This window comes from Papio anubis, chromosome 7, assembly GCF_008728515.1.
Source record: "Papio anubis isolate 15944 chromosome 7, Panubis1.0, whole genome shotgun sequence".
NCBI lineage: Eukaryota > Metazoa > Chordata > Mammalia > Primates > Cercopithecidae > Papio > Papio anubis.
The window spans coordinates 48168460-48194191 of record NC_044982.1 but is presented as its reverse complement, the minus strand read 5'-3'; the positions used below and the strand labels follow the sequence as shown (position 1 = coordinate 48194191).

Below are 25732 nucleotides of genomic sequence, written 5' to 3'. Positions count from 1 at the left end.
GACAGAGTCTTGCTCTGTCGCCCAGGCTGGAGTGCAGTGGCGCAATCTCGGCTCATTGCAAGCTCTGCCTCCTGAGTTCACGCCATTCTCCTGCCTCAGCCTCCCGAGTAGCTGGGCCTACAGGCGCCCGCCGCCACACCAGGCTAATTTTTTGTATTTTTAGTAGAGACGGGGTTTCACCGTCTTAGCCAGGATGGTCTCCATCTCCTGACCTGGTGATCTGCCCACCTCAGCCTCCCAAAGTGCTGGGATTACAGGCGTGAGCCACCGCACCTGGTCTAAAGTTTCTTTTTAAAAAAACCTTTTATATTTGTATGTTTTTATTTTTTTTGAGACAGAATCTGGTTTTGCTGTCACCCAGTGGCATAATCATGGCTCACTAACCGTGGTTGAGCCTTGGTTTCTCCCTGCTCAAGCAATAGTTCCACCATGTCCTCTCCAGTAGCTGGGACCACAGGTCCCATGGTGAGCCACCATGCCTGCACTAAAAACTTTATCTTTCTGTTTCCTTATTTCAACCTTTATTGCTAAACTACTCAGCTGGGTACAGTGGCTGATGCCTGTAATCTGAGCACTTTCGGAGGCCTAGGCAGGAGGATCATTTGAGGCCAGGAGTTTGAGACCAACCTGGGTAAAATAGCAAAATCCTGTCTTTTTTTTATTTTATTTTTTTAAACAAACTACTTATATCCTTTTCTAACAAAAGAAAGAACTTGTATCTTATGACTTTAGAATTTGGCAGCCAGTACATGTGTAGTAGGTTATCATGCAAATAAATAGAAGCAGTAGAATAATTCAGTAGCAATACCAGGAGTCAGTTTCTGGAAGTTAGGGGTACTCTAATATTAAACTTTTGTGGAAAAATCCATACTTTTTTTAAAATCAGGTTTTTGTTCATTCTCCTAGAATTGCAGTTAATTTAATATTTATGCTTTGACTAGGTTGCTAATGAGTTAAGAAGGTGGTTCTGTAGTGATAGTTCTATCAAAAAAGCCGATGGAGATACTTAAGCAGTTGTGGGCAGCCATTTAACCTGTGTTTTTGGTATCTATAGAATGAAAAATATGGCATGGTATGCTTATTGTAAAGGTTTTGAAAAATGACTAAAATAATGGTTCTTACAAATATTAAGCTCTAATTAATAGCAATAATAGCATTCTGTGCTTTTAAGTTTTTATTTCATTAGTGTGCATAAATTCTCTGATATCTTGTGCTTATTATAGTGTTTGATGATGGTGACGAGCGAACATTGAGACGTACCTCGCTTTGTCTGAAAGGAGAGAGACATTTTGCAGAGAGTGAGGTAGGGTGACATGGATGGACTATTTGGATTGAACTACAGGTACTGATCTAGAGGTAAAACGTGATTTAATTAATCTGTTTCTTATACAGACACTTGACCAGCTTCCATTAACAAATCCAGAGCATTTTGGAACTCCAGTAATTGCAAAGAAGACAAATAGGGGAAGGAGGTCTTCTCTTCCTGTGTGAGTTTTTTCGTATATGGTATCATTTTAATTACAATAATTAGAACATTAAACAAGTGATTTTCTTAGGATGGCTAAATTCATTTGGGTAAGCTTTCCATAGCATATTGTATCCTTATGTTAGACATTTTATGCTGAATGGACCTTGTTCTTGATTATTCCCATTATTTGCCAGGAATGATAACAACTCTTATTTTAAAAAGATTATTTTTAAGTTACTTTGCCAAAGTTTTTTTTGTTTTGTTTTGGATTTTGTTTTTTGAGATGGAGTCTCGCTCTGTCGCCCAGGCTGGAGTGCAGTGGTGCAATCTCGGCTCGCTGCGGCCTTGGCTAACTGCAACCTCTGCCTCCCGAGTTCAAGCAAGTCTCCTGCCTCAGCCTCCTGAGCAGCTGGGACTACAGGCACATGCCACCACACCCAGCCACTTTTTTTTTTTTTTTTTGTATTTTAAGTAGAGACAGGGTTTCACCGTACTGGCCAGGCTGGTCTCGAACTCCTGACCTCGTCATCCACCTGCTTCAGCCTCCCAAAGTGCTGGGATTACAGGCATGAGCCACCACGCCCAGCCTGAGCCACTGCACCCGGCCCAAAATTTTTAACTGATATGATGATTTTTCTATTTTAAGTGAGTATATGTTTTTTATCTTTTACTTCAAAAACATTTCAAACTTAAAGATTGCAAGAATAATACATGAATGTCTGTGTGAATGTCTATATACTTTTTTTTTTCCGTTTTTTTTTTTTTTTGGTGAGACGGAGTTTCACTGTGCCACCAAGGCTGGAGTGCAGTGGCACGATCTTGGCTCACTGCAGCCTTTGCCTCCCAGTTTCAAGTGATTCTGCTGCCTCAGTCTCCTGAGTAGTTGGGATTACAGATGCGCCACCACGCCTGGCTAGTTTCTGTATTTTTAGTAGAGACGGGGTTTCACTATGTCGGCCAAATGGGTTTCAAACTCCTGACCTCAAGTGATTCGCCCTCCTTGGCCTCCCAAAGTGCTGGCTGGGATTATAGGTGTGAGCCACTGCGCCTGGCCTAGTGTCTATGTACGCTTTATCTAGATTTACTAGTTCTTAACATTTTTCACACATTTGCTTTATGATTCCTTCTCTCTATATATACAAATTTTTTTCTTTTTTTTTTTTTTGAGATGGAGTCTCACTCTGTCGCCAGGCTGGAGTGCAGTGGTGCAATCTCAGCTTATTGCAGCCTCTGCCTCCCGGGTTCAAGTGATTCTCCTGCCTCAACCTTCCGAGTAGCTGGAACTACAGGTGCGTGCCACCACGCCCAGCTAATTTTTGTATTTTTAGTAGAGCCAGGGTTTCACCTGTTGGCCAGGATGATTTTGATCTCTTGACCTCGTGATCCACCCATCTTGGCCTCCCAAAGTGTTGGGCCACTCCCAGCCTATACTAATTATTTTTATATTTTGTAATAATAATTTTATTTTGCTGAACTATTTGAGAGGAAGTGGCAAGCATCATGATCCTTTATCATTAAATATTTAAGAACAAGGAGATGCTTTTACGTAACCAAAGTATGAATACCAAATTTAGAAAATTTAACATTGATGGACTACTATCATATGGTTAATATTTCAAACTTTGCCAGTTATTCCAATAAAAGCCTTTATAGCATCCCCCAGTTCCCCTGATTCCAGGATCCAATTCAAGATCATGCATTGCATTTAGTTTATATGGTTCTTGAGTCTCCTTTGATCTGAAAAAATTGTGCAGCCTTTTTTTTCCCCATGACATTGACATTTTTGAAGAATACATGACAATAGTCTTGTAATCTTTTCCCTTATATACGTTTGTCAGATTGTTTTCTCACTGTTAGATTCAGGTTATACATTATACTCCGTCAGTGATGTTGTGTCCTGAAGGAAAGCCCAGCAAGAAGTATTATCAGTTTGTCCCATATCTGGTGATACTACCTTTGATCACCTGGTTAGGGTGGTGTCTGCCAAATTTCTCAACTTCAGAATTACTATAGTTACCATTTTTCCCCTTTGTAATTTGTAAATCTGCGTGGAGATACTTTGAGACTACTTAAATATTCTATTCTCTGTCAAACTTCCATTTTCAAGTTTTATCTACTAATAATTCTTGCCTGAATCAGTTAGTACTATTATGATAGCAAAATGCTGATTTTTCTAATTTTTCGTTCTTGCTACATTTTTTAGTTACCATTTAGCTATAATGAAATTCTTTTCCTAATGCTATGGATTCTAATTTTACTTAATGGGTTATAATTCAGGTTGTTCCAGATTTAGCCAAGGGAGCCTTTCCAGGATGGCTTCTGTGTTCTTTTGATAAGGCCTCACCATTTCTTGAGCACTTTTTCACCTTCTGGCATGACAAGGTATCCTAGGCTCATGTTAATTTTTTCCTGCGCCAACCCTGGAATTGGCCATTTCTACAAGGGTCCCTCATTTATTTTAGTGGGAAATAAGATTTAGAAACCAAGATCCCAGTATTAGATATGTACTCACTGCTCCTGGGGAGTATATAATGAGTATTTTTAAAGGCAAAGTCAAATAACACCTAAGCTGCAAACCAGAAAGTAATAAAAGACCTCTGAGGACCCTAAATGGAAATCCCAACTCAGCCATATACTAGATATATCACTTCGGGAAAATTACTTAACCTCTTTATAGTTAACTGCATTTATGTATAATAACTCAAATCTTCACAAAACCTGCAAGATATTCTCAATTTATAACTGAGGAAAATGGGAATGGTAATGGCTTGCTGGTTTTTGTATTAGATAATGTATACAATTTTCTTTTTTGTTGTTGTTGTTTTTGTTTTTTGTTTTTTTGAGCCAGAGTCTCACTTTGTCACCCAGACTGGAGCGTAGTGATGTGATCTCAGCTTATTGCAACCTCTGCCTCCCAGGTTCAAGTGATTCTCGTGCCTCAGCCTCCCGAGTAGCCAGGACTACAGGTGTGTGATACCACACCTGGCTAATTTTTGTATTTTAGTAGAGATGGGGTTTTATCATATTCGCCAGGCTGGTCTCCAACTCCTGACCTCAAGGGATCCACCTGCTTTGGCCTCCCAAAGTGCTGGGATTACAGGCATGAACCACTGCGCCCAGCCGATAATGTATATAAATTTATCAGTGTGTAATAAGTACTCAGGACATGATATATATTTAATAATTCAATACCCAGTATTTTATTTATGAACTACCTCCATAGACTTCTACTGAAAACTCCCTTGTACTTATTTTATAATTTTAACAAGTTGAGTTATCAGGTTTCTCAGAGTGCAGCCGATTGGGAGATGTGTCAAAAGGAAATATAGGAAAAATTAGCAGATGCAGTCAATAAAGAAAACTGTGGAGTCTCACAGCTGAGAAGTCTATGAGAAGAAAAGAAGGACTAAAACCATAAAAATATAATGAACTAAGTGGTTTTGAGCCATTTAAGAATTAATAAGTGTTAATAGCTCTGTGTACTTTAGTAAACTCCAACATTATCAATATATTGCAGGATGTCTTCAAGAAGATGTCAAATTCAATATACATTCATTAGGAGCTCAAATGGGGAATACATAGTTATTTTTATTTTAAAAGTGTAGGCTTGGCTGGGCACGGTGCCTCACACCTGTAGTTCCAGCACTTTGAGAGGCCGAGGTGGGTGGATCACGAGGTCAGGAGTTCAAGACCAGCCTGGCCAACATGGTGAAACCCTGTCTCTTCTAAAAATACAAAAATTAGCTAGGTGTGGTGGCACATGCCTATAATCCCAGCTACTCAGGAGGCTGAGGCAGGAGAATCGCTTGAACCCCGGGAGGCAGAGGTTGCAGTAAGCTGAGATAGTAACACTGCACTCCAGCCTGGGTGACAAAGCGAGACTCCATTTCCAAATACACACACACACACACACACGTATGTACATATATATACACATATATGTATGTGTGTGTGTATATATACACATATATACACACACATATATATAAATATGTATGCTTAAAATTTGTTGACACTTAAGGGTAAACTTTAGTTACCCAGATAAGTTACCTTAAGTAAACCCTTATGGGTGTTTTCATAGCCAGATATTTTCGTAGCCAGTTAGAAAATTAAAGTTATGTTATCTGGCATAAAAATAGAAAGGCAATCTTAAAAAAAAAAAGTATTTGGCATAATAAGTATTTAATGGTGTTGTAATTAGGTTTTTCTGTCCCAGCTGGTATTGGCATGAGAGCCTAAGCCTAAGCACTCATTGATCTAGTGAAGTGGACTCAGAGTTACCATAGACAGCTCAGGACTACATACTTCTGTGAGGCTAAGGAAGGACCCATGTCTTCAATTATAATAAGAATGAAGAGATTACTACTTCAGGGTAATCCATTAGGAATTGAATTGACTATATTAAATTCACAATACTCTGTATCAAATAATTATTTGTGTTAGGATAATGATCAAGTTATTCTAACTTTTAGTACCGAAGATGAAAAGGAAGAAGAAAGTAGTGAAGAGGAAGATGAAGACAAGCGCCGTCTCAATGATGAATTACTAGGAAAAGTTGTAAGTGTGGTGTCTGCAACTGAGAGGACTGAATGGTACCCTGCTTTGGTAGGTAAAGTTTCTTTGCAAAGTTAATCAGCCATCTAAATATTTGTTTAAAATGGATTTTTAAAAAGCATTTAAAATATTTTGAAAATATTAAATTTGGACTTTATTGGAGATTTTTTTAATTGAATAATCATAGGTCCAGAATACTTCACTGTCTTCTTTGGTTATTCTTTTCTTAATTCTGTATAGCCTTTTATTGAGCTCTTTTGTATTTCTTCCCTCATAATATGTCCAATGGCTTTTTACTCTATTCCCATTGCCATGGGTTCCCTTAACTTGATTCTTGAATTCTTTCTTTTCTATTAATTCAGACTAATTTTCCAGCACTAACTTTTATAGAGAATTTTTTTTTCTTTCTGTTGAGACAGGGTCTCACTCTGTTGCCAATGCTGGAGTGCAGTGATGTGAGCACAGCTCACTGCAGCTTCAGCCTCTTGGGCTCAGGCATTCCTCCTGTTTCAGCCTCACAAGCAGCTACAACTACAGGCATGCGCCTCCACACCTGGCTATTTTTTATTTTTTGTAGAGATGTAGCCTCCCGATGTTTCCCAGGCCAGTCTCAAACTCCTGGGCTCAAGCAGTCTTCTCACTTTGGCCTCCCAAGGGGCTGGGATTACAGGTATGAGCCAGTATGCCTGGCTGAGAAATCTTTTTACAATATAAATTTAGTCATGATCGTCCCATTCTCAGAAATAGAAAACCTTCAGTGAGTCTGCCTAGTTGATCAGTTTTGCATTTTTTTAAATGGATGTTTGAGGCCATCCCTGGCTCTCAGTTTATTTCCTATTTTTAGTGTAAACTATACTCAAGTTGTTTAACTGCCCCATATGTAGGATACATCACTCCTCTAAGCCTTTATCCCTGCCTTAAATTAATTAGCATTTACTGAGGATCTACAGTGAGTTCAGCTTTGTTCAAAGTTCTTTAGAAGAGGCTTAAATGTATTGCCTTCAAGAAGCTTACTGTAGACATGTAAGAGATTACATAGTTATTAAAGATTGTATAGTAAATAAAAAAAATTTGGTACAGAGTGGAGTAAGAAAGGATGAAAGGAGGGATTCACCTACATTTTAAGGAAGATTTTGGAAATGACAACTTTTAGGTGGGTTGGTAGAGAAAGCTAATTTTTGCTTACACAGAGAAGGAGTAAGAAGAAGAGATACACAAGAGAATTATTTCGGAGAGGAGTAAAAAATAATTGGAAATTAATGTCTTTTTTCTTCTCTTCCTACTCCTTTACTTCTTCCTCCACTTCCTCATCCCCTCTTAAATATCTCTTAAAGTTCAACTCAAGTCCTACCTTCTTTGCAGGGTCTCTCTTAAATACTCTTCTTTTGTTTTGTTTTTGAGAGAGAGTCTTTGTCGCCCAGACTGGAGTGCAGTGGTGTGATCACAGCTCACTGCAGCCTTCACCTCCCTGGGCTCAGGTGATCCTCCCACCTCAGCCTGCTGAGTAGCTTGGGACCACAGGTGTACGTCAGCACACCTGGCTAATTTTTGTATTTTTTTGTGGAGACGTGGTTTCGCCATGTTGTCCAGGCTGGTCTCGAACTCCTAGGCTCAAACGATGACCTTGGCCTTCCGAGGTGCTGGAATCAACAGGTGTGAGCCATTGCGCCTGGCCCTAAATACTCTTAACATAAGTATGGCCCTTTGAATTTTGGTATCACTTATCTCTAATAATAATTGTGGCACAAAATGTATCTCAAATTAGATTATAATCCTGTAAAGAGCTGAAAGTATATTTTTAGGTTTCTGTGTGCGTGTAAATATATTACTCAGTTCATAGATAATAGATTTAATTTATATGAGGAAAGTCTGAAAGTCCCTTGAACCTTTCAGTTGTATAGAAAAATAAGTAATTTGGAATTTGGATGCAGAATATTCAGATTTTAGGTTTGCCAAGAGTTTTTTTTTTTTTAAATAAATTCTTTTATTTATTCAGATTTATCATTTACCAGGGGATATTGCAAATAAAAAATGAGTAGGACACTATTCTTACATTTGGTGATTTTATGTATAATGTACAGAATAATCCAAGTAACAGTAATGTAAAATAGTATTTGTTCAATATTAGGACTCCCTGGCCTGCGAGATTACATTTATTTGAGGAAAATACAGAAAGCCTTCACAAAGCAGGTGCTTTTGAGCTGAGCTTTGAAGAATTTAAAGATAGTAGGCAAAGCTTCACTAGAGGAAACAAAAAAATAGGTTAAAAAAAATAGCATGCCTGTAATCCCAGCACTTTGGGAGGCCGAGGTGGGCAGATCACAAGGTCAGGAGATCGAGACCATTCTGGCTAACACGGTGAAACCCTGTCTCTACTAAAAACACAAAAAATTAGCCGGGCATGGTGGCGGGCGCCTGTAGTCCCAGCTACTCAGGAGGCCAAGGCAGGAGAATGATGTGAACCCGGAAGACGGAGCTTGCAGTGAGCCGAGATCGTGCCACTGCACTCCAGCCTGGGCAACAGAGCAAGACTCCGTCTCAAAAAAAAAAGAATGGGTTTGTTCACGAAACTGTTTGCTCTGGGAATCCATTTTGGCTAAATATTAGATGTGAGTCAGAGAATAATAGAAAATATACCTGTGAACATAATTTGATTCTAGGGCGGAAGGGTCTTTAAAAGTTCGCCTAAAGAATTTGGGCATAATTCTGCAGAGAATTTTCCAGAAGAGTGATGTTATTTGAGCTACATGTTTAGGAATGTGAATGAAGAATGGCATGTTACTAGAAAGACTGGAGGTGGCAGGAATCTGTTTGAAGGCCATTAAATAGTTCATAGGTGAGGTAATTAGACCTTGGATTATGCCTATTCATCCTTTAAAATTTACTTTAAGCTTTTCCTGCCACACCTTTTCCTTGCCCAGGTTAAGCAAAATCTCCCTCCTCAATGTTTTCATATTATTATGTGCTAGTGGTATCACTGTACTTATCCTCCATTGTGTTCTTTTTGTGTATCTTTTTATGTTTGCCCCTCCAGTACACTGTTAGCTCCTTGAGGGTTGGCACGGCTATATTATTAGTCTAATAATTACCAGCACCTAGCAAACAAACAAAAAATACTTCCATCTGGTGTTAAGACAGCTGATGTGACTGCCAAGAATATTCAATTATCTGGATATACACTGTTCAGTATGATAACCATGAACCATGTGTGGCCATTTAAGTTTAAATGTAACTTAATTAAAATAAAATAGAATTAAAAACTCAGTCTCTCAGTTGCACCAGCCACATTTCAAGTGTTTAGCACCATGTGACTCACTGCCACTGTATAGGGCAGTGCAGATACAGAACATTTCCATCAGTGCACAAAGGTCTGTGAATGGTGCTGGAATGTAGCAGAGAGAGGCTAGTGTTAGGGAGAGCATGAACAGATACATTTAAGCAATTTTTTAAAAATATGAAGTTTTATAAAGGATACAGATTATTTACCAATGATACTGTTAAGATACTATTTTCAGAAGTTAAGAAATTAAAAAGTTCTTTGTTCATGTTTTAACTTGTTTTAATTACTAACGATTGTACATATCTTGGTTAAAAAAGGTAACATAGATTTTTTTTTATGACCAGATTTCAAAAAATTCTTATTCAAGTATATTTTTAAAAATTAGATGCCAAATTTTCATCACAGATTATACAATTTAGTTTTTGACAATAATTTAGCTTAGAATAAATCCTGATATTTTTAAAGTGCTGGTCACATTTTAATTTATATTTCTTTTCTTTTTGAAATGGGGTCTCACTCTGTCGCCCAGGCTGGAGTGCAGTGTCGTGATATTGGCTTACTGCAGCCTCCATCTCCTGGGATGAACTGATGTTACCATCCCAGCTTTTTGAGTAGCTGGGACTATAGGCACACACCACCACACCAGGCTAATTTTTGGTATTTTTGGTAGAGACAGTGTCTCACTATGCCACCCAGGCTGGTCTTGAACTCCTGAGCTCAAGCTATCTGTCCACCTTGACCTCCCAAAGTGCTGGGATTACATGCATCAGTCACTAGACCTGGCCCTGTATTTCATTAATTATTCATTTTATAATCTAATGACTATGGATAAAATAAATTTCTAGACAACCAATATGCTAAATAAAATATATAAGGGTATCTTTTTTTGTAGGTAATTCCTTAATAATAGGGGCTATTTATAATGAAGCTGTTTTTTGTAAAAGATGATCTATCTGAGAAGTTAGGGGATCCAGAATTGTTCTTTTGAAAAATATGCTTTTTCTGAGCACAGGAAATAGGAATCAGTCTGTTCTTATTTTATATTTCAGGTAATATCTCCCAGCTGTAATGATGACATCACAGTGAAAAAGGATCAGTGTTTAGTTCGATCATTTATTGATTCTAAATTGTGAGTAATGAATTCTTTAATGATGTTACATGGGAGGAAAAAGTATGGAATTACAATGATAGAGCGCTCCCCCACCAAAACTTTATTTTTAATAGTCTAATCATTCATGAACTGAGAAGTTGTTACCTAATACATTTTGACTTTTTGTAATGTAGGGTATTTTTCACTAACACATTTTATATAAAATCTGTGAACAACATTATGTGAGAACAATATTAAGTTTTTTTTTAGCAAAGCATGGTATTTATTTTTTTCCTTAATTGTAAAATTCTATATTTTCATCATGTGTAGTATGTGACATTTATTATTAACTCTGAAGCTTATTTTTATTTTTATTTTATTTTATTTTTTTTTTGAGACAGAGTCTCGCTCTGTCGCCCAGGCTGGAGTGCAGTGGCGCGATCTTGGCTCACTGCAAGCTCCGCCTCCTGGTTTCATGCCATTCTCATGCCTCTGTCTCCGGAGTTGCTGGGACTACAGGCGCCCGCCACCACGCCTGGCTAATTTTTTGTATTTTCAGTAGAGATGGGGTTTCACCGTGTTAACCAGGATGGTCTCGATCTCCTGACCTTGTGATCTGCCTGTCTCGGCCTCCCATAGTGCTGGGATTACAAACGTGAGCCACTTTGCCCGGCCTGAAGCTTATTTTTTTAATCTACATTACAAGGGCAATTATTTTGACTTTTTTCATGATTAAAATCCAGACTTTTGGGCCGGGCGCTGTTGCTGACGCCCAGCCAAGGTGGGCAGATCATGAGCTCAGGAGATCGAGACCATCCTGGCCAACATGGTGAAACCCCGTCTCTAGTGAAATATCAAAAATTAGCTGGGTATGGTGGTGCATGCCTGTAGTCCTAGCTACTTGGGAGGCTGAAGCAAGGGAATCACTTGAACCTGGGAGGCAGAGGTTGCAGTGAGCTGAGATCGCACCACTGCACTCCAGCCTGGCGACACAGTGAGACTCTGTCTCAAAAAAAATGAAATCCAGACTTATAAAAACTTTTTCCTAACCTCATCTCTGCTTTGCGATCAAAAAAGTGAAATTAAAAAAGTTTTTTTGAGTTATAGTTCTCTGTGAAAAATTTAATACTATAATATATCTTATAGTGGTAAAAATATTTCAATATTACTATCTAGTAAATGTGCTTTTTTACTAAAATGAAAAATAAATTTCACAAATATTAAAGTAGACATTGTCTACAAATGTTGAAAACATCATGCTGATATAAATTACCCCGTACTATCTGTAGGAGGAATGTATAGATTGAAATATTGTGAATGTGAGGCCCTCAATGTACTTTGATATATAAAACTTCAGAATTAAGATAACTAGCTTTGCCTGTATTACCTCTTCTTACCTTTTATTAAGGAGTAAGTTAAAAACATTTTATAGGCAATATTTTGATTTTGAGGTTTTTATTTTTCTATATGTCAACATGTACTATTTAAGTAATAATTTGTATTGAATAAGTTATTTTCCTCCCCTTCTTCTTGATAATTAGTTACTCTATAGCAAGAAAGGACATTAAGCAAGTAGACATTCTCAATCTACCGGAATCTGAGCTCTCCAGTAAACCAGGTAAAATAAGGATGAATTACCCTATTATTTTATGTTGTGGCTCTATATGGAAAATAGCAAATAAAGCAAGACTGATACTCTCTGGTGCCACCATTTTAAGTGTTTAGAGTTGGTAACCAATCTTACTTGATTTTTTTTTTTTAATGTCTAGATATATTTGGTGTGTGATTATTAGATAAGTTTAATTTTTCATATTTTACCATTAAGATGTCTCACAGTATTCTGTAAAGTAATAACAAATTTTATATAACATTGTAACTTATGAAATATGTTCAAGCTTACTGTATCATTTTATAAATGACAGCTGAATTTGAATTCAGATCTTCTGATTCTGAATGCCATGCCTTTTCTTTTGTTCTATGCTGCTAATTCCAAGCAACTGCTGAAGTACATTTTCACTCTTAGGGCTTCAGAAAGCAAGCATCTTCTTAAAAACTAGAGTTGTTCCTGATAATTGGAAAATGGATATAAGTGAAATCCTTGAGTCATCCAGTAGTGATGATGAAGATGGCCCAGCTGAAGAAAATGATGAAGAAAAGGAAAAGGAGGTCAAAAAGACAGAAGAAGAGGTGGTAGGTGTAATTTCATGTTTGTAACAAATAAAAACATCTTAATATCTCTAGTGAAGATAATACCTTCATATATTTTTCCCTCTGTTTCGATTCTCTATTATTTGTTTCCATTTCTAGCATTGCTTGATTTGGGTGTTGAGGAAGGTTTTTGGCTCATAGCATAGTGTGTAAATCAGAACTAATTTTTAGTAAGAGGTTACAAGAAAATACTTTTCAGGTTAGTTAATCAACAAGTGCACACTGGTTTTTTCGGGGTGTCTTCCAAAACAACCCAGGAGGGAAAAAAAAAAAGTTTTAGGTATTTTATATGTGTTAACTCATTTAAACTACTACCGTATAAAGTAACTGTTGTTATCCTACTTTAAAGGTAAGGAAAGGGAGGTTCAAAAAAGTAACTTTCCCAAGGTGGCACAACTAAAATGGGAAGGATAGGGATTTGCACCCAGGTCTGGCCTGTCTCAACTTTAAAACCTCTTTCAGACATTTCACAATATTTCAAGGATAATTAGGGAAAAAAAAAAATCCTATCCAAACCCCAAAGACAATTTCATTTGGCAATTTGGTAAATCATAGAAAAGATTTAGATTGTATGTTCTAAGTGCTAATGGTTTTCTTAGTAATATTGCCATGTCATTTATAATGTGCGTATAATTGTAGGAAATCATCCATGGAATACTGCATGATTGCTTATATGAATACTGTTGTCTATTCTGCAGTGTTGTATCAAATGGGGTAAACTGTCTAGTATATTTTTGGTTGTTATGGGGTAAAAGGGCTTAGGGGCAAGACAAAGACAATGAATTTACTGAAAAGGGGGACCTATTTGAGCATGAAAAATATTTGCCTGGAAAAATATGGGATGCTTCTGTTTTAAATACACAAATACGAATTTATGAAATGAAATGAGTATACTCGTATGTGATGAAGGGCATACGCTATTTCTTTCCTTTTACTTCCCCTGCAGTATTTGGTTTTTTTACACTCTGAAATCAGAATGGCGGTTCATACTTACAGGCTGCCTACAGAGTTGCCATAGTAACATGCTGTTGGTTTTAAGTGAGCATGCTCGGAAAGACAGGAAGGTTTAGCAGAGGCTTGGCAGGTTGCCAATGGAGGTTTGCCAGATGCTTTGAAATGGGCTGTCTTTCTTTTCCTTTCATGTAATGTCTGATTTTTATGTGGAAGAGAATGTAAGTAGTGCTGTATAACCCTGCGGATGCTATGCCCTAAGAGGGAAAGCAAATATTTGCAAGTCAGACTGAAAAATGTCCAGACCCTGTACTGATTAAGTAGAAGGGGAATCTAACCACTTTGCATTTGAAAGAAAATGCAGCATATAGGTAAGATTTTTTTTTGTATGTTTAGTTACCATTTTGATTGCCAAAGACGGGATTAAATAAGAATTTTAGGTATTGATGATGTAGCTGATATGGAAGGACTCAGAACCAAGAAATAATTCTTTCTTGTAAAAAAGACAGTAGGAGTCTATTTTTAGAATATCAATGGATGAAAGCTATTTTTCTGAAACAAGATAGATTTTGAAATGAAAATGATAATGAGATAGTTTGGCAAAATTCAGGATTTAAAGTCAGAATATTAAATGTGAATTTTGTATTTTATCTGTATTTATTTATAGATTATATATTTTCAGGGTAATTAGGCCACATTTTCAGGGTGTGAACTGTTGCAAATCTGTGATTTAGCTTTTGTTTTTTAAATTAACATTAGTTAGGATCTTATACTGTCCAATATTGAAGAAAGATTAGCCTCTTTATTTTTGCTAATACTTTTAATTGCTGTCCCTTCCAGAATGCATTTTCCCTACCCCCCCCCCCCACCCTCTAAAAACCCTGAAATTTTAAACAAAGAGGGTAAAAAGAGCTTTGTAGAAAGTTGCAGAGGGAGACTATAAAATAGTAAATTGTAAGTAGTGGTCTTATTACAATGATTCATTTCATAAATATTGTAATGTTTTATTCAAGCTGTGAGTATACATTAGTATAAAAGAACGAAGAGCAGAGGCAAAGCTCTGTTACCTATTGTTTGCAGGTAATAGTAAATAAATTTTTAAAGGTAAGAAAGCTTATAAGGATAGTATCTTCTTAAAATGTGTCATGTAAATTATGAGCCTGTTAAAATTAAGTGGATCAGGATGCTTTTCATCTACTGAAAAATAACAGCAAAATTACAGAATTTAGGCACTGATTCATATGATTATTTATTTTTCAGATGGTCAATTTCATAGCATATGTTTTATTGAATTATTGAACTAATTCTTTGACTATACAGGAAGATTTTCTTGAGTGAAATTTTGTTGCTTTAGAAAAATATCAGCTGCATTTCTTGCTCCTGGGTTTAAGATTTAGTTGCTGAATCATTGTAGCTTGTCTTGAACAGTTATTTTTTAAAAGTGTAATATACTGATAAACTGAAAAGCACTGTATACAAGAAAGAGGAGGGGAATGACTATGGTATAAAATGAATAAAAATCTGATAAGCCATGGCCTACCTGGCTTAGTCATTATGGGCCTTTACCATGTAGGTGAGGCCACGCTGTTGTATTACGTTACAGATCAGAGTCTTCCCAAAATGTAATGATGCTATGCTTTTCATGAAGATTCAATGTTGCATTACAATAATCAAAAAGATCTTTTGTAAGATTCTCTAAACCACTGTAACAATACTCTAGTCTGTCATTTGGTGTTTTTAGTATAGCAAGCAAATTTTATGCAGTAGAATCATACAAGTGTTAGATACTTCTGCAGTGTTAATGGGCAGTGAACATTGTTTTTATATTTGATGCTTTGGGTATCCTAAGTAGCCTTAATGAGATTTGAGATTCTATGACGTTACAGAAAGAGCACCTTTTCCCCTTAATATTAATTTGAATTCCTAAGTATTGGTAGTTCAGGATTTGAGTACAAGATATAGATCTCATGCTGTTACTATGTGGGAAAAGATTGAGGATCTGACAGAAAGTAGGTTTTATGTATATTGATTACTTTAAACTTGAACTCAATAATTATATTGAAAAATTCCCTGGGGGATATTTTTATGGTTATTACTTAAATGTTTTTGTTAAGAAAATTTTGTATTAGAAAAGATATTACTGGATTTTTCACCTTTAAAATTGATCAAAAAGTTCATGTAAACATAAGTAATCGTCTCAATTATTCATTTATTCCTGATTTATATTTACTTTGGATAAATATAGGAGAGTTTTCTAAGGGTAAAAAAAAAATGGATTGTTGTTTGGAAAACTGAGCATTAAGGGGAATGTGACCAGTCTTAGCTTTTTAAATCATTTTGGCTTATAATAAGTAGGCTTATAGGTTGGGCGCTTTTAAAAATTTCCTATTTAGTAATGAAAATTTGAATTCACTGAATTTTTAAATAACTACTGCCATTTCTCTAATATTGGGAATTGTTTAGGGACCACTGACATATTAATGCCCAAGATTATATTCCACTATTGTAAAAAATCGTAAGTACTTGAGTTTGTTTATTCATGGAAACATAAATATTATTTTTGATGTTTAAATCGTGTTATTTGTGCATATTTATGCCTTTTTGTAGATGGTAAAGGCATTTGTTGATGGTCGTTCAAGATTACTTTAGGTATAAACTTACAGTAAATCCTTGATAACTTAAGAAAACCATGCTAAATTGGTAGAATTTAAAGAATGTTTTAAATGTAATGTGAACATTTTGTATTTCTAAGCAGATCCTAAAAAGCCAACCTTCCATGAATAATTGAGACTTTAGCTTGCAATCATATAACAACTGACTTGCTAAAATCTTAAAGTTTAGCCCATTAAACAAACAAAAATGCCCCTATGTATTTAGCAGAGTCTTGCTTCATGGTAATAGTATAAGAAAGAGTCTAGCCCAATTAGGATCATCTAATCAGATTAATAAGGATTCCACATTTGTACACACAAATATAGCTACATACAGCTATGTTTTTATGTATTTAAAAAAACACTTTTATATCAATTCATTTTTTAGTTGTGGTCATATGAGATAGTTGACTTGTACTAAAAATCTTGGATTTGATAGCATTTAAATGACATCTTGATGATTAAAATGTGTACCTTTTCAAATGGGGAAAAATTACTAGGCTCAGTTAACTGATAAAATACAAGAATCATGTAATCATTTATTTTAGGCAGCTGTTGTTAAAACTGTTCTCTGAAATTATAAGTGCCTTACTATGAATATATCATCTCTTATGTGAGCCCTGAAATTTTCTGTAGGTGTACAATAGGGAAGAATAGTACCACTCTAAATTTTATGATTACCAAATTTCACTGGGCCTTCAGCGCTATTGGTCAATTCCCAATTTCTGTAAGCAAATCATTATTTCCTCCGTTAAACCGATAATCCTATATCCACTCCACACAATTTTATAAAGAAATTGGGAGCTTCAGATGTGAGCATGCTGTAAACCTGTTTGCCTGCTCTCTTTCACTTGAGGCACAATTGATAGTGTTTTGTCTTCCTCTATAAGATGAGTCTCTCAGGTTATGCTCTGGATCTCATTCCCTTCCTCCTTTCAGGAAAAGAGAGACTATCGACTCTCTCTTTTCTTTCTTTCATCTTTAACTTACTCCTTTCAGTTGTATCCTTCTCATCAGCTTTTTAAAACATGCTTACATCTCTCCCAGCCTTCTGACAACCCCTCCATATTTCCTCGACAAGTCTTCAGACAACCTCTGTGTTTTCCTCTCCAGGTAACTACATTTCTTCTTCATCCACTCATGGCCAGATCACTTAGAGTTACATACACTGTTCATAACCTCTCCTTTATTCTTAATTCATAATAGTGTATCTTGCTTTCCCACAACTAAAACAACTTTACTAAGGTTAGCGGTGACTCCAACAAAGTTTTGTACTAAACCAAACACATTTTTATCTTGATCTTACTTGACTACTGAGTAGTAGTCAGTACCTCTGACATACCTAACTTCTTAGAATGCTTGGTATCCATGACATCACAGTTTTTTGGCCTACTTCCTATCTAAAATGATATAATGACTCGATATCTATATGTACATCAAAGATGTCTCTTCTTAGCTCAAGACATTTATAACAAACTGCCAATGAAGATTTCATCTTTTTTTTTTGGAGACAGAGTTTTGCTCTTGTTAGCTAGGCTGGAGTGCAATGGCATGATCTCAGCTCACTGCAACTTCTGCCTCCTGGATTCAAGCAATTCTCCTGCCTCAGCCTCCTGAGTAGCTGAGATTATGGCATGCACCTCCATGCCTGGCTAATTTTGTATTGTTAGTAGAGATAGGGTTTCTCCATGTTGGTCAGGCTGGTCTCGAACTCCCGACCTCAGGTGATCCGCCCATCTCGGCCTCCCAAAGTGCTGGGATTACAGGCGTGAGCCACTGCGCCTGGCCGAGGATTTCATCTTAACTTGTACATATTCAGACTCAGTATGTGCAAGACTGCATTCATCATCTTTTTCCCCTAAACCTGTCCTTTCCCTGGCTGTCCTTAATTCATTTTAATAGAAGCAGCATCCGCTCAGCTGTCCAAGCCAGATACACAGAAGTCACCTTGATTATTCTTAACCCCCTGTCCAATCAGATACCCAGTCCATTCTCTTCTACCCACTCGAATAGCTCTCAAATTTGCCCACTTCCTTTGGTTTCTTTTCTTCTTTCTGCCAATCTTACTCCAAGCTACTGTTCTCTTTTACCCCTAGACTAATGCAATAACAATAACAATTTAATTGTTCTTTCAACATCCATGCTTGCCCTCCTCCAGTCTATTCTCTGTACTGGATCTACAGTAGTTTTTTTTTTTTTTTCTAACTGAAGATATATATATGTGATTCTTTTAGTAATAAAATAATTTTAGGGAACAAAAGAGGTTGTGGTTTTTATTCTTTTGGATTAAAATGTTTCTAAAGCATATTGCATACCACCTTTTTCTTTTTTTTTTTTTTTTTTTTTTTTTTGAGACGGAGTCTCGCTCTGCCACCCAGGCTGGAGTGCAGTGGCCGGATCTCAGCTCACTGCAAGCTCCGCCTCCCGGGTTCACGCCATTCTCCTGCCTCAGCCTCCCGAGTAGTTGGGACTACAGGCGCCCGCCACCGCGCCCGGCTAGTTTTTTGTATTTTTTAGTAGAGACGGGGTTTCACCGTGTTAGCCAGGATGGTCTCGATCTCCTGACCTCGTGATCCGCCCGTCTCGGCCTCCCAAAGTGCTGGGATTACAGGCCTGAGCCACCGCGCCCGGCCTTGCATACCACCTTTTTCTAAACGCAGTATAATGTACATTATTTAATGTAATATTTACTCAAGATTTAATTATTGCATTCTTGTAAATCACATACTGTCTTGGCTCTTAGCCCTTACACTAAGTGACATAAGTCTGTAAAGATTGTGAATTTTTTCCCAGTTTTCTTTCTTCTAATCTATATATTGTCAATTGTTAGTTTTTACATATGATAATTTTTCTGGACAGTTCTTCAGAATTCCACTTGGGGTGAGTCTTATTGATAACCTATATAGTCATTTTGACCTATGGCTCACCTAAGTTACCAGACTTACTATTTGTTTTGTTTGCTTTTCACTTTAAGTTAAACCTAAAGTTAAACCTGAAGTTTAACTGAAAGTTTAAAATTTTAAGCTTTCTTTTTAAATTCGTCTTTATTTGCTGTTTCACTAAGGTGTTGTGACAACAAAATATATCTGTTGTACCGGAACATACATCAAGATGTACCTTTCATAATACCACTATTAAAATGTTTACCTTTTGTAGGAGATACAAACAAGTAAAGATGACCACGCTAAATAATGTTCTCAGTTTATTTATGGAGACTTGGTGGTTTTTAAAGTAAGACTGTTTGGTTAGTCCTTGCAACAGTCTATGTAAATATGTATATAAATAAATATATACATATGGAATCGCCTCAGAGTGCATTGCCTGAGAAAAGAGAGATTATGAAGGGGAGTTAGATACTTTATCCCATAGTTCCTCCCAAAGTGGACTTTCTTTTTCTTTTTTTCCTTTTTCTTTTTTTTGAGACAGTTTTATTCCGTCACTCAGACTGGAGTATGATTTCCACTCACTGCAATCTCCGCCTCCCAAGTTCAGATGGTTTTCATGCCTCAGCCTTCCCAGTAGCTGGAATTACAGGCATGCGCCACCATGCCCAGCTAATTTTTGTACTTTTAGTAGGGAAAAGGTTTCACCATGTTGGCCAGGCTGGTCTCGAACTCCTGGCCTCAAGCGATCTGCCCACCTTGGCCTCCCAAAGTGCTGGGATTATAGGCGTGAGCCACTGCGCCCAGCCCCAAAGTGAACTTTCTAGAACCTTACAATAAATCTCCTAGAACCTTCTCTTTATATATATATTTGTGTGTGTGTATATATATGTATCTTTGTGTGTGTGTGTATATATATATATATAAAAATTAAGAAAACCAAGGTTTAGAGAGGTTTCAGAATTTTTTACAGGCTTTTAAGAAAATGTTCTTTCCTCCTCTAGATTGTAAGATCTGTGAAAGCAGGGGATTTCAGGGTTTTTGTTTTTTCCTTTTCCTACCAGTATGTGTAGCTAACAGCTATCAACACAGAGCTTGCTTAGCTGATATTAAACCTTCATTAAATGAATGAATATGGGTTATGTAATTGTTGTAGCAAATTACTCTTTGAAACAAGGTGGTGGGAAATTTGTTATAAGGTTCTAGAAAGTTCACCTTGGCGGGGGGAACTAAGGGATAAGATATCTAACTTCCCTTTATAGTATCTGTTTTCTCAGGCTGTGTACTCTGTAGGCAATCTCAATTTCTTGCATAATTTTGTGAGTTTATAAAATAAATTATTTTTTGCTTAAGTCATCTTGGGATAGTTTTCTGTCACTTGTAGTAAAAGTTCTTGATTTTCAGTGCTCCTTGTTTGTATTTTGTTCCACTTACACTTCTTTATTCTCCCTTCCACGATATGGGACTTCTTACATCTCCCCTGCTGCCACTTAGATATTGTTCAGAAGCTGCTGTTGATATTACATTGAATATTGCCTTTGTGTTGCCCATTCCCTTTGTTAGTATTAAGTATAATAGGAAAGATAAAATGAAAGTTTTAAAAACTCAGAAAATAAGTGACAACAGCTGAGATTTTAAAAATTCAACAGATATTTGTAGGAACATAGAGGTGGGCACGGGTCAAATCATGATGGGGCAGACTTCTAAAGGCCTGTGATGAAAAACCCAGACCTCATCCTGAAGGTGCTGAAAGCCAATAAAGGGTTACCAGCAGGAACCACCTGTGTTTTATAAAGATGTTTATGGATAATGAATTCAAAGGGAAAACACCAGAGGGAAGACATCTGGAGTAAGTGGTGATTATAGCTCACTGCAGCCTCAACCTCCGAGGCATATGCCATCCTCCCACCTTAACGTCCTGAGTAGCGGGGCTAGGATTAAAGGCACGCACCACCATACCCAGCTAATTTATTATTATTATTTTTTTTTAGAGAGACAAGGTTTTGCTCTGTTGCCCGGTCTGGTCTAAAACCCCTAGGGTCAAGTGATCCTCCTGCCTGGCCCTCCCAAAGTGCTGGGATTACAGGCAGGAGCCACTGCGCCTGACCAAAAATTCTAAGGGATTCCCATAGGGGTTCTTGAAACCTGAGAATACCCATCAATAATATGTACTGTTACATACAAAACACAGTACAGGGAAACCACAAAGATCAAGTTTAGTTATACCTTTCCTCACTTTAAAAATGTCAATTTTTGTGGCTCCAATATGTTATACGCTAGGAAACTATCCCAAGCCACCAGTTAGAACTGTGTACAAGTTACATGGGTCTGAGGAGCTTTGGGTAAAGTTCATCATCTTTTACTGACATATTTTGACAATTTGGACACTGTCCACCTTCCTAATGTGTATTGGAAAGTAGAGTTTCTAGCTAAGAAAGTTAATAGCTCCTACAAAAATAAGATATGATCTTATTTTTCGAATTGCATTTGTCTCTGTATTACTCTGTTCTCACGTTGTCATAAAGAACTACATTAGACTGGGTATTTTATAAAGAAAGAGGTTTAATTGACTCACAGTTCCACAGGCTGTACAGAGGCACGGCTGGGGAGGCCTCAGGAAACTTATAATGAGGAGAAAAGGTGAAGGGGAAGCAAGCACATCTTCATGTGGCAACAGGAGAGAGAGAGAGAGAGAGCAAGAGAGCGAGAGAGCGAGCGCGAGAGAGCGCAAAGGGGGAAGTGCTCTACGGTTTCAAACAACGAGATCTCATGAGACCGCACCATCATGAGAACAGCAAGGGAGAAATCTGCCCCCATGATCCAATCACCTCCCACCAGTTCCCTCCCCCAGTATTTGGGATTGCAATTCAACATGAGATTTGGATGGGGACACAGAGCCAAACCATATCAGTTTCCCATCCCACTAAAATGGTAAGAAGTCTGTTTACTAGAATTTGTGCCATTTCCAAATGCATAATCATTCATTTTCTGATTAATATATTTGGACAAGGGACAAGGTGAATGCCAGCAAGTCATGGGCCATAACCACCTGTGTGATTTTTTTTTGTCTTCTTTTTTTTTGAGACGGAGTCTCACTCATTTTGCCCAGGCTGGAGTGCAGTGGCGCAGTCTTAGCTGGGATTACAGGTGCTGCACGCCAGCATGCCCAGCTAATTTTGTTTTGTTTTTTGTTTTTTTTTTTCAGACGGAGTCTTGCTCTGTCGCCCAGACTGGAGTGCAGTGGCACAATCTCGGCTCACTACAACCTCCGCCTCCTTGGTTCAAGTGATTCTCCTGTCTCAGCCTCCTGAGTAGCTGGGATTACAGGCGCATGCTGTCACGCCCGGCTAATTTTTTGTATTTTAGTAGAGACGGGGTTTTACCGTAATGCCCAGGCTGGTCTTGAACTCCTGAGCTCAGGCAATCTGCCCATCTCGGCCTCCCACAGTGCTGGGATTACAGGCATGAGCTATTGCGCCCGGCCTAATTTTGTATTTTTAGTAGAGACGGGACTTCACCATGTTTGCCAGGCTGGTCTCGAACTCCTGACCTCAGGTAATCTGCCTGCCTTGGCCTTCTAAAGTGCTGGGATTACAGGCGTGAGCCACCACGCCCGCCCCAACTGTGTCTTAGAACATCCTCAACTATTCTTATTTCCTGTCTTTCCCTGACTCTTGCATTTATATTATCATAAATCTTAGCTCTCATACTCAATGAATGTGAAACAAGAAAACTCTACACAATTCATTTGCACAGATACCATTTTCATTCACATGAGTGTCTAAACTAAATGCCAGTCATTAGTGGTAAAGTTATGAGTAAGCCAGGCACAGTGGTTCTCTTCCCTCTTCCCTTCTCTCTCCCTCTCCCCATCCCTCCATCAGTCTGTCTGTCTTTCTCTCTCTCTCTCTCTCTCTTCCTCTTCCTTTCATGCGAAGAGGTGAACTTTCCATCCCAGCTGGCAAGACTAATTCGGGCATGCATTCTCTTCCTTGTGGACTGTTATAATGGCTTCCTTTTCCCTTCCAATCCGTCAAACTCATTCTTGGCTGAGAAATTTTAAATATACAAATCTGATCTAATTATCTTTCCCTGTCTCAAATTTCACATCTAACCACAGTATCAAGTTTTGATTCTTTAGCATACTATTATAGAGTCCTTTCCTAATCCCAGCCTGCCTTTGTCAGTCGCATGCTTATGCTGTTTGCTCTAGCTCCAGGGCTGTCTACTATTTGTATTTTGAAGCTGCCTAATACTACCACTGCCAGTTCATCTCAAGGAGAACCATTCATTTCCTCACTTGCTCCTCCTGTATTCTTTTATGTATTTTACAACACTTATCACATCGTGTTATATTGGCTTCTTTTACCTTTCTACACCTCCTGCCAAACTCAGAGCAGCAAAAATAGAAAGGAACCATGTGTTCTCATTTTAATCCACAGTGCTTTTGAACAATCTCTGATTCATGGTAACCATCAGTAGATGTTTGAGCTTAATCTGAAGACATGTGCCTAAAGTCAGAAAATTCACAATCTAGTAGTGTAGATAGATATACAACTACTTATAATACTAGGCAGTATATACTAATACTAAATAAATTGGAAATTTCTTGAAATTATGATCATGAATGTGACTCTTGGATCTCTGGCATTTTACTGGGTACATAGTTATTCTTATGTATAAATGTAAATGACTAAATGAAGGGAAGAAGTCTCCTCAGCATGGTCTAGTGGACCTCTACCTCCCATTCTTATAACCCGCTCGCACTCCAAAACCCTTGAAAGATGCAACAGTCCCAGGCCTTGACCAGGAGGGAAATTGCTATGAAAATGCCATGGATAGAGAAAGCAAACCGTGATAGCAATTAAGAGCCCCATACAAAGTCATAAAGGCACATTCTTCTCATTGGAGGCGTTTTCTAGCGTATGCAGTTTTACTGCAAGGTGACTAGCAGCAAGGCTATTTTCAAGAATAATTATGAGGAGTGGCTTATTGTAAGAGAAGCAATTTTAAGTTTCACAGAAACATCAGATAAGTTTAAAACTTTGTTTATAGCATCATCTTTTATTTATTCTTGGTAGAAAATAAATTTCCCCTCAAGGCATATGTCTGTAAGTAGAATTCTTTATTCATTTATGTCTTGTTTAACTGTACCAAAACTACAATTCTTTGGCCATAGTTTCTCATGAAACCTAAAGCACTCTTGGTTACCCACTAACTTTTAAATAAAATACACATAAATCAAATTTTATCTATAAAAATGTATTCTTAACTTTAAAAATTTATCAAATGTTGGGTGCAACCTAATTTTTCAGTTGATGAGTTGATTTTGTTTACTTGTATTGGGGAGCAACTTTGATTTTAAATTACTGCCGTTTTAAAGAATTGCTTTTACATATATTGGATACAGAAGGGATCCCTGAATTCTGTAGCATCATAAATACTGGAATGAGGCTGGGTGTAGTGGCCCACATCTGTAATCCCAGCACTTTGGGAGGCCAAGGTGGGTGGATCACCTGAGGTCAAGGGTTTGACACCAGCCTGGCCAATGTGGCGAAACCCAGTCTCTACTAAAAATACAAAAATTAGCCAGGTGTGGTGGTGCATGCCTGTAATCCCAGCTACTCAGGAGCCTGAGGAAGGAGAATCACTTGAACTCGGGAGGCAGAGGGTTGCAGTGAGCTGAGATTGTGCCATTGCACTCCAACCTGGGTGACAGCAAGATTGTCTTTAAAAAAAATATACTGGAATGAAGTTTTCGTCTGAAAAGAGAATATTATGATTACAGGGCACAGGCAAAGCATAGAGCCAGTCTAGCATAAGTGGTTTTTGGTTTTGATTTTTTTTTCCCCATACTAGAAGTTCTTAAAATTAATGCGTGAAGTGGTTCTTGGGCTATTGAATTACTTTTTTTCTTGAGTTAATTCATTGGCAGTTAACTTTGTAAAAGCAATATTTTTAAATTCACGTGGGGAAAAAACTGCCGTCTCTTAATTTGAGCTTTAAGTAATCACCCCTACTAACTACTTTATAGTGATTATTAACTTTGTAAACTGCTGATTTTGGACACATGTTAGAACTTAGATTTAAATTTCTTCATATTTGGTAGAAGTATTTTAGTGTTATAAATCATTATGAATGAATGTACTAAAAGAAAAAATGTAATAAAAGATCTCACTCCCTTTCTCTTGATTGTCTCATGGTTTTTTATTATATATTTTAATCAACTACATACTTATTGATCCTGGCTATATTATCAGCTATTAGATAACACAATTTTAAAGTGCCTCTTGCCCTCTGGACACCAAAGACTCAACATTTATTGCTTGAGCATTGCCTTTGTTTTGAATATGGCTTTGTAAAGACAAAAATCCAGGCCGGGTGCTGTGGCTCACGCCTGTAATCCCAGCACTTTGTGAGACTGGGGTGGGCGGATCACCTGAGGTCAGGAGTTCGAGACTAGCTTGGCCAAAATGGTGAGACCCATCTCTATTAAAAATACAAAAAAACTAGCCAGGTGTAGTGGCACACTGCTGTAGTCCCAGCTACTCAGGAGGCTGAGTCAGCAGAATTGCTTGAACCCAGGAGGCAGAGGCTTCAGTGAGCTGAGGTCGTCCCATTGCACTCCAGCCTAGGCAGCAAGAGCAA

At 37.6% G+C, this 25732-nt stretch overlaps 1 protein-coding gene across 5 annotated transcripts in view; it reads left to right on the top strand.

Moving 5' to 3' along the window:
* The window catches only part of ARID4A (AT-rich interaction domain 4A), a 75295-nt gene that overhangs the window by 19416 nt on the left and 30147 nt on the right, over positions 1–25732 (top strand). For 3 of the 5 annotated variants that reach the window (XM_003901863.4, XM_009211614.3, XM_009211615.3), the window contains exons 6-11: positions 1224–1303; positions 1393–1487; positions 5941–6073; positions 10352–10431; positions 11934–12010; positions 12416–12582. In XM_003901863.4, the coding sequence (XP_003901912.1) occupies positions 1224–1303; positions 1393–1487; positions 5941–6073; positions 10352–10431; positions 11934–12010; positions 12416–12582 (632 nt within the window). Of the gene's footprint in view, positions 1–1223; positions 1304–1392; positions 1488–2717; positions 2758–2889; positions 4435–5940; positions 6074–10351; positions 10432–11933; positions 12011–12415; positions 12583–25732 lie in introns of those variants that run through there. The other 2 variants (XM_021941262.2, XM_009211617.4) reach the window with 2 other exon arrangements.